At 45.8% G+C, this 9,674-nt stretch overlaps 1 protein-coding gene across 1 annotated transcript; it reads right to left on the reverse strand.

The window, feature by feature from the left end:
• Positions 1–3,525: 3,525 nt before the first annotated feature.
• LOC131486167 (small ribosomal subunit protein eS8-like) lies at positions 3,526–4,186 on the reverse strand. Its single transcript, XM_058686338.1, has one exon. It carries the CDS (start codon positions 4,174–4,176, stop codon positions 3,526–3,528), a length of 651 nt encoding a protein of 216 aa, XP_058542321.1. The 5' UTR covers positions 4,177–4,186.
• Between the last annotated feature and the right edge of the window lie 5,488 nt (positions 4,187–9,674).

Raw genomic sequence — 9,674 nt, forward strand, 5'->3', positions numbered from 1 at the left:
TGAAAGACAGCAAAGACATAGAGATTTCTCATTAAAGTGTAGTCTGGGCACTTCACTTCTGGGGTGTTTTCTGCTAAAACCCAGAATCTCAATCTAATTGTGGGGAAAATATCAGGCTAACCTACAGTGAGGAACAGTCTACAAAGTGCTCAACCAGTACTCCTCAAAACTGGCAAGGTCACAGAAAACAAAGGAAGACTGAGAAATTGTCCCAGATGGGATGAGACTAAAGGCACAGGGAAACTGTGTACAGTGTGGGACCCTGAAGAGAAAACGGACATCAGTGGAAAAGCTGGTGACATACAAAAAAAGCCTGAAGTTTAGTCAACAATAATGTGTAACGTTAATTTCTTAGTTTTGATAAATGCCCCATGGTTATATAAGATGTTCATATCAGGGGAGACACAGTGAAGGGTATACAAGAATGTTCTACCCTAACTTGGCAACATGCCTGTAAATCTAAAATTATTCCAACATAAAAAGTTTATTATAAAAAAGAAGAATGTAACTTTAAAAACAAGAATGAGCCTTAAAGTTTATCTCTTGATTCCTTACGTAAGAAAGAGAGCTGTAGCCAAAGTATAGAAAGAGCCCACATCAACTGATGAGTGGTACACACACACACACACACACACACACACACACACACACACACACAATGTAATACTACTCAGAGAAGAAAAGTAATGAAATCTTGCCATTTGCAACAACATGGATGGAACTAGAGCGTATTAAACTAAGCAAAATAAGTTTCATTCATACGTGGAATTTGAGAAACAAAACATATGAACATAGAAGAAGGAAAAATAAGATAAAAAATAAAGAGAGAGGCAAACCATAAGAGCCTCTTAAATACAGAGACAAATTGAGGGTTGCTGAAGGAGTGTCGTGGGGGATGAGCTAGATGGGTGATAGGCATTGAGGAGGGCACTTGTTGGGATGAGCACTGGGTGTTCTATGTAAGAGATGAATCACTGGGTTCTACTCCTGAAACCATGACTACATTGTATGTTAACTAACTTGAATTTACCAAAAAAAAAAAAAAAAAAGACTTGTGTAGGAAGGACCAGCACCATGTTTTGGAGTTCATTGACAAAGTCACATAAGCCCATGTACTGGCAAAGATATCTAAGTAGCTTAAATAAAAATTACCAAAGTATCTTACACATGAAAATTATTCGACATCTATGAGTAAACGGTGGCCTCTACGAGGTGGCATCACAGTAGCTCATGTTGATTAAAGGTTATATGCTTCAGGAACTGCCCCAAGAGCTTCAAAGGCATGACTACTTTCAAATTTCAGAATCATCCTGAGGTTGAGGTTATTAGTGTCCTCAGAAAAGGTGACTGGGTCACAGACAGTTTAAGTGACTTATTCAAGGTCTACACAGGTAGGAAGAGATGGAGCTGGGATTTGAATGAGATCAGTTGGTGCTGGAGTCATACACATTATCATGCTCTTCTGCCTCTCAAAGGGCCATCAACTTCTCCAAGGATCTGAGCCACTTCTACTTCCCAGGCTCTCAGCAAGGCCCTAGGGATACAAAAAAAAAAAGCTAAGCAGACTGGTATTTTAGGTATTATAAGTATTCTGGAAGAGAATTAGAAATGCAACTTTGACTCACATGTTGCAAAAAGAAGAGTGAGGCTCAGAGAGGTTCAGTAATTTGCCTGAGGCCCATAATGGGGCTAGTGATGGGGAACTGGGTGGGGCCAGGACCACCACTGAATTCCCTTAGCTCCCAGCTCTCTGCACTTACCATGCTTCCAGTCTGGTTGATTACTAACATGGTCCACTCAGGTCTACCAAGCACAAGCCTGCTCTATCGTTAAGCCTCATGAAGGGAGTTCCAAGCAGGACTTGGACCTGGAGAAGAAGGCACCCATGAATGAGTGGAAGTCTGACTTGCCTCTGGAGACTGAGCTATCGTGTGCTGGGCTATGAATCTCCTCAGAGACTGAAGTCCTGATGCAGTGAAATCTGTTCCTGGTGGGACCCTTATATCCCTTAGTCTACACAGATGGCCGGCCATAAGACTGCTTCCTGAATCATGGTCATTGAAAGCCTTCCCCACCCAAATAAATGAGACACTATACCCCCAATGCTGAGGGTGCCTTCCTTCAGCATTTTTAGTCTTGTTCCACAAAAAGTCAGTACTGATTTCCAGAGATAAATGAGCTGAAGGTCATGAAACAATCATTCCACCATCTGATTAACATCCACGGTCAATGTCAGAAAGTCAAGGTAAGTGTGGAATGTGGGTTGGAGGGTTCTAGTATAAGGGGAGTCTGCATTATTCCACTCGGCTATTAACTACATAGCTGTAAGCTCTCCCTTTCATTCTTAGAATGCAAAAACTAAGTATAATATGAAAAAAAATTAATGTTTATTTGAGAGAGAGATTGAGAGAGAGAGTGGAGGAGGGGCAGAGAGAGAGGGAGAGAAAGAATCCCAAGCAGGCTCCAAACTGTCAGCACAGAGCCCGACCTGGGGGGGCCCGATCCCACGAATTATGAGATCATGACCTGAGCCGAAATCAAGAGTCGGACGCCTAACTGACTGAGCCATCCAGGCGCCAGAAACAAAATTTTTACAGTACTTCTGTTTTAATTACATTTGCTTATTTGCAAACGAAGTACATTTTGTATTCATCCTTGCAACCAATAAGGGCCTAGATGAATGAATGTCATTCATCCAATCATCCATTCAAAAACATTTATTTAAGCACCTGTTAAAATGCAATCGACACTGAAATGTAGGGAAAGTCAGGGTAATTAAGGCAGTTTCTGCCCTCAAGTTTACATGTAGAAGAGCTCCCAGACAAGCAGAAAAAAGAGTGTGATACAGAAAAATGAGGGCAATAATCGTTGTGTGCCCACCAGGTACAGGGGGCCTCGAAAGAGAAAAGAAACAGCTTGGCTTTGGGAGATCAGGTAGGATTTCATAGAGAATAAGACACTTGTGTCTATTTTGAAACAAGAGTGAGTTTTTTGAATGGACTAAGGGAGAAAGGGCCAATGTAACGTTGTCATTGAGGATATAAAGTAGCAAGTGCTACAGAAATACAAGAGCAAGCTGTGGAAAAACATGTGCTCACTAATCACCAGTTCATGGACAGCAGAAACTTGGAGTATACAGCTATGTGCACCAAACAAAGACCCAAGTCCCAGAGAGGACAATCAGGGCAAATACAAGGTAGGAGGCAGAGAATGACATTGCATATTTCTGGAAACACTGGTCTTGGCTGATGGAGCACCCACTGAAGTTTCTATAACGTGTCGATGCAAAGTCTGGACTATGACCCAGTTCATTGGGCAAGGGACCAGGCCACCGGGGCCCTTGTCCTCTTACCCCTGGAAGACACTGAACCTCTCATCTGCCCTTCCCCTTTTCCTTTGACACTCTTCTCACTTTCCTTTTGTTACATTTTATGTATTTATTTATTTATTTATTTATTTATTTATTTATTTATTTAGAACAATAAACACCTTCATTACATGACCAAAGATAGAAGGGAGGAAGCTTTATTTGCCTTTCTGGGCTTTGATTTTCCTAAGATGGAGCTCGAGCTCCTTGCCTTCTAGCACACAACCATCTGCTGGGCCACACTGGCCTGGTCTTGAAGCCATGCGTGCAAGGAACTCGCCCTGCTGGAACGGCTCCTCCAGAAGACTGCTGATTTTGGCATTCTTTTTCCTTTCATCATATTTCTCCTGAATTTTCTTTGAATGTTTTTTGTTTAAAATCCCTTCCTCCTCGGGAACCAGCTTCGTCCCCTTCTTGTGGCCCGGGAGCAGTGCACAGGGGGACCTGTACCACTGTGGGTACCAGGTGCTGTCAGTGAACACGATCCAGTTCTCCACCAGGGGCTTGGTGTGGACCAGTCGGTTGTTGGATGCATTGTGGACGACTTCAGCAATCCTTGTTTTGTGCATACAACACTTGGAGCCCCAGGAAAAGTTTCCCAGGTCCAGCCTCAAGGCACAATACTTACTGCCTCTCAGAACTTGAACTGCGTGTATGCGGTGGGGGCCAATCTTAGTGTTGGCAATGGGGCGTCCCAGCTCGTGCTTCCTGTGGTAGAGCTTTCTCCTGTCCCCAGTCTTGGAGCTCCTGTGCCAGTTGTCCCAAGAGATGCCCATCGCTTCAACCCTGGCTACAAAACACCCTTTCATCACATTTTAATATCTGACTCTCCTCAAGTGTTTTTTTTTCTAATAATTTTTCCTCAGGAGAGAACACAAAGCATTCATCTCTTCACTGGCTTCTCTCTGTCAGCCTAAAGTTCCCGAGACCAAAATTTGTATGATGCTTCTGCCTCCCCACCAAGGGCACCCTCCTCGTGCAGACAAAGGGGAGGCCAGAAGTCCATCTACTCTTAGCCCTGTAACCAGTGCCCCATCTTAGGCAGCACTGGAAAATCCAGATCCCCTATTCTCCTCCGATATTGAAAACCTGGAGTCATTGAATAAGCAATCCTCTATTAGAGAAGAAAAAATTACATTCCTAGTGGCAGTCAGCAGGAGGCAGGGGCTCTTCCAGCTTAATGACTTGCAAATCAAAAGCATGAAAACCAGAGTGCACCTTTTGAACCTCTTTCCCATTCAGCCTCGATGTCCTCATAATTTTCTCCCATAGCGTTCCTGTTATTTTTGCTACCAGAGCAATAACCTTCCTTGTGCATTTTTAAAATGTGGGAGGAGGAGCTGTCCAGTGATCTCAAAGCATATGTTTTTGATTCTCATAAGATTATGGATACCAAAGGAATAAAAATGGAAATCACTACTGCCAAGATATGAAAGAAAGTTTGCATAGTAAAATAATTTAAACCTAACATTTGGACCCAATAAGGCAAATGGAACGTTTTTTCCATATTTTTGGAAAATGTGCATTTTCTTCACATTAAGTGGTACCAATAAAAAATAATGATTCTCACTCAGTTTATTTCTATAAATTAGATTGGCTTATAGTTTTCCAGGACATGGTTTTGTATCAAGCTATATGGCAAACACCTGGGCATAAAATCCGCTCCACTGTTTGTTTCCATGTGGGAGAAACAGGTCGCCATGCCTCTCTTCTAAATCTAGAGCAAAGGTCAGCTCAAGCCAGTTAGTATATTTAGTCCTCTCTAGCTGCCGAGAATGTGTTACATCAACAACTTGTGGAGGTCCACGAGCAAAGCCAGGAAGTTCCTCCCAGAGACACAGGGTGACCATTTCCCGGTTAGAAACCGGGGGATTCTGCAATACATGCTGGTAAGCACGTTTGACTCATCCTGGAGTCAGATAAAAAAACAGAGAAGACCGAATAAACAAGAAAGGATTCAAAAACACTCCCAGGTGGAATCCACGCAGGACCACCCTAATCTAGGGGAATCAGAGCATAGCCATGTAAATGCTAAAGAAATGGGAGGGGGGATGCGCTTGGGGGGAGGGGGGACTCCATCGGTTAAGTGTCTGACTCTTGATTTAGGCTCAGGTCATGATCTCACAGTTCATGAGTTCAAGCCCCATGTTAGGTTCTGTGCTGACAGTGCGGAGCCTGCTTGGGATCCTCTGTCTCCCTCTCTCTCTGCCCCTCCCCTGCTCTCTCTCTCTCTCTCTCTCTCTCTGTGTGTGTGTGTGTCTCTCTTTCTCAAAAAATAAACTAAAAAAAAAGATTTTTTTTAATGCTAAAGAAATGGTGGGTGGATGGGGATGAGGAGATGGGGAAAGGAGACAGAAGAAGGAGAGGGGAGAGCAGAGATGGCAGAGAGGGAAGAGATTAAAGTAGATGTTCGATCTGGAGCTCATGTTGTCTAAAAACAAGAGTGTTAACACAGAAGATCTTCCTACAGTGGCAAGGCTGTGAGGGACCTGAACTCGGGCTGAAATGGTGGGTTGAGCACTGAGTCAGGACCAGCAGTGAGGCTTCGGAGCCCACGAGGCTTCAAGCCCTGCGGCTCCTGGATGCAATCTACAGCCGCTGAGAACCCCCTTTTCTCGCGATCGCATGTGACAAATTCCTTTCTTCCCCATCTCTCAGGCCTGTTGGAAAGCTCAAAGAGAGATGAATGCGAATGAACTGTGATCACTGTAAAATATTCCACACATGGAGTGTATACGGTGGAAAGAGTGGAAGGTGGTGAATTATTTATTATTCTCTGGCTCAAGTGTCAGCTGTTTGTAAGCCTTCATGTCCCCCAGCAGCTGAGGCACTATCCACTGAGATTTAAATAAAATTGCCTTGAATCCCTGGCCCACAAACGGTAGGAAACCAAGCATCCTTTCCAACATCCCAGAGGATTCTTAGGGGGGCAATTGTGTCCTCGTTCCCTCCTCACTCCAATCTCCCACTCTTGCTGGGTTTTCAATCCCTTCAGTTTTTATCTCCTGCAGGTGTTGGACTGTTTTTGTTCATCAGTGGGGCCAGCCTAAGTTCCAGCATTTCCCCCACAGCACTATGGACACTGGACTGGGCAGACAGAGATGTTCATGAGGATCTGGAGATACAAGGTAGTGTTGTATGTACTATATACAACGCAGAGAACAACCTAAAACTCAATGCCAGGGATTCCTTTGTTAACTGTCCCTGGCTCCTCTGGACACTGGAGACACCTCGCTGGCCACCTGCACACACAGAGCCCCAGCCCACTGCCACCCAGGTGATTTCTCTTTCCCTCTCTCATCTCTCTCATCAGGCTACCAGCCCCCCAGTTCTGTCCACTCTTCTACCTGTCCCTCTCATCTGGGTCTAGTGCAGGAGAATCAACTCAGGCTACACAGTAGAATCTCCTGGGGACAGGGTGGGGGAGGGACGGTGTTTAAAAATAGTGACGCCCAGACTCTACCCCAGGCCATTACGTCAGAGGCTATGAAGCTGGGGCAGAAGCACACATACTTTTCCAAAGCTCCTAATGTGCAAGCACAGTTGAAAACCACCTCCAGTCTAATGCATGTCCTAGGGCGAGCTCACCTTTTGTACTCAAAAAAGCCATCAAGGTATTTCACCAAACAAAAGACAATTCTCTCCCTGAGAGAATCACTGCCAAGTTTTTAACTGGACATTATTTTTTACCTGCCACAAATATTATCTTTAGAAATTTGCCAACAATCCACACTTCATTATCCAGGAGTCAGGATCTTCCCCCAACATGAACATTTCTGGATGAGTCCCTGGTTCTCCTTGTCCTGGCTCATTTTCCCGGGTCACAAAAGAGCAGAGAAGAAACCAAGGAATCCATACAAAGAGGAACCTGGTTTCATTGCTGAGAGACTTTATGGCAGATGGCAATTTAAAACCAAAATGGAAAGCTGGCGGTATTTTGGAATCATGTGTACAGAAACATTCTCAACCTTTGTGAGAAAAGGGGGAAAAAAAGGCAGCCCCATGGCAGTGTTTTGCTTTAAAAACAAACACAAAAGATTTTTGTTTTCTGAATATTTCAGAAAACTTAGATTCTACGGAATAGTGCCATATATATCCTACCCTTCAGGTCTCCTAACAACCACGTAAAGAAGGGAAACAGAGCAGGAATTATACATTTTTTTAGCAGAATGAATTTATACTCAGAGTCACACTGCTAGGACATGGGAGAGCTGTTGCTTACAACGTAGCCCTTATCTGAGTCTGTTCTGGCACCTGTAACAAGGTACCATAAACTGGATGGTGTGTACACAGAAATTTACTCCTCACACCTCTGGAGGCTGCAAGTCCGAGATCAGAATGCCAGCATAGTTGAGTTCTGAGGACAGTCTCCTCCAGGTTGTAGATGGCCACCTTCTCATAGCTCCATAGCTCATATGGGGTAAAGGGTTCCAACATAAGAATTTGGGGGGATGGGCCACATTCAGTCCATACGAAGCCTCTTACTCCAATTTAGACACCCTTTCTACCTCATCGTCCTTTTTGTCACCTTGCTACCAGTGAATCTCTCTCTATGCCTGGAGTGTGCATGCAGGTGCGCACACACACACACACACACACACACACACACACACACAGCTGCCATCACAGGCTGGGAGGCCACATTCCATGTATGCATGCCCCTTGAACAAGGGTTGATCAATGAAGAACATCAAACGCCCAGGAACATCTATGACTTCTGTTTGTAAGATGGGAGACAAAAAAGTATGTGTGGCACCTGTGACCCACTAACAGAGCCCTTTCCTTCCCATTTCCCCTTCTGTCCCCTGCTGTGCCCTCATGCATTCCCCTTTGAGACACTGCGTATCTTCTCTCAGGAGAGGAGCTGAGGTCAGGGCCTACCTCTGTCTGAACAAGTCTGTGTCACCTGTCCCTGAGGGGAAGCATTTTAGACTCTGTCTTTGTTGGGGTAAAGAATGGTAATTCATAACCTTCTAGGAGTAGGCCTCACACAGAGCTCCAGGAATGTTTGTTAACTGACTGATTCTGGAAGGGCTCAGTGGAGGTCTGGCTCATCTCCTGGCCTTCAGACAGGTAGGACCTGTGAAGAGGCAGACAGCAGATGGGAGAGACTGTGGGATGGCAAGTCTTGCTGGGGTGGCCACCGCCCCCACCTGTGCACAAATCAGTCCCTGTGTCCTTCTGTAGGGTGTCCCAAGACTTGTCCAGGAGCAGAGATATCCCACTCCCTATGGATAAGGGAAACTGAGTCCCACTCCTTTTATTTTTTTTAATGTTTATTTATTTTTGAGAGACAGAGCATGACCAGGGGAAGGGGGGGGGGGGAGAGGGAGACAGAATCCCAAGAGGGCTCCACTGTCAGCACCCATGTGGGGCTCAAACCCACAAACCCGTGAGGCCATGACCTGAACAAAGTCAGATGCTCAACCAACTGAGCCGCTCAGGTGCCCCCCACCATCCCTGCTCCTTTTAAAGCAGAGCTGCCTCCATGAAGCTAAGTGTTCTTGGGGCTGCTGAGCCAAAGAGGGGACGCTGAGGTATCAGTCTCCTATCCAATTCCTGTGGAATGTTTGTGATTTTGAATAATTTCTACAAGTCCCTTCAGCTCCAGGCACTGCAGACAACCATGGGCGAGAAAGAAGAGGACGATGAGATGTCCTAAAAATGCCTCTAAAAACCCGTTGCTTGACAGGACCTATATCACCACCTATTGCCGGGAACATAGTAAAATCCCCCCACCTCCGCCCTCCCATCCTCCCCCTTGTGCTCTCTGAGACGCAGGCTTGGGGACTAAACACATATGGGTCTAGTTGGTCGATCTGTTGTCCTCCAAGGTCGTAAATTCAGACGGTCACAAATCAGCTTCAGGGAAACTTCAGCCCCAGACACGCACGCGCTCACATTCGGGTCCAGGCGTCCAGGCTGAAATATGGCCGCATGTGTTCCCTTCTGCATCGCGGGCCTGCCGGAGATGCCACCCTGTCAGACATGGTTTATGGAGCGGCCAGGAGGCCAGAACACAGTGGCCAGCTACCACCCCAGCCAAGGCGCCCCGAGGCTTTGATCTCCTGCTGCAAGCCCCCGGCATCAGGAGGCTTGGCCAGTCATTCCTGCACAGGCCTGAAATGCAGCTCTCCAAAGTCCCCGGGGGGCTCTGGGTTTCTCCTGCACCCCGCCATGGCATTGTTAGTGCAGACGCTCTTCTTCCCCTAGTAACTCTTTGTGACATCCCATTGTCACCAGCTACACACAGAGCACCCCTGGTCCTTTTCCTTTCCTGGTGCTGACAGCTGACACACAGCCCACT

The sequence above is a fragment of the Neofelis nebulosa genome, chromosome 9, assembly GCF_028018385.1.
Source record: "Neofelis nebulosa isolate mNeoNeb1 chromosome 9, mNeoNeb1.pri, whole genome shotgun sequence".
Taxonomy (NCBI): domain Eukaryota; kingdom Metazoa; phylum Chordata; class Mammalia; order Carnivora; family Felidae; genus Neofelis; species Neofelis nebulosa.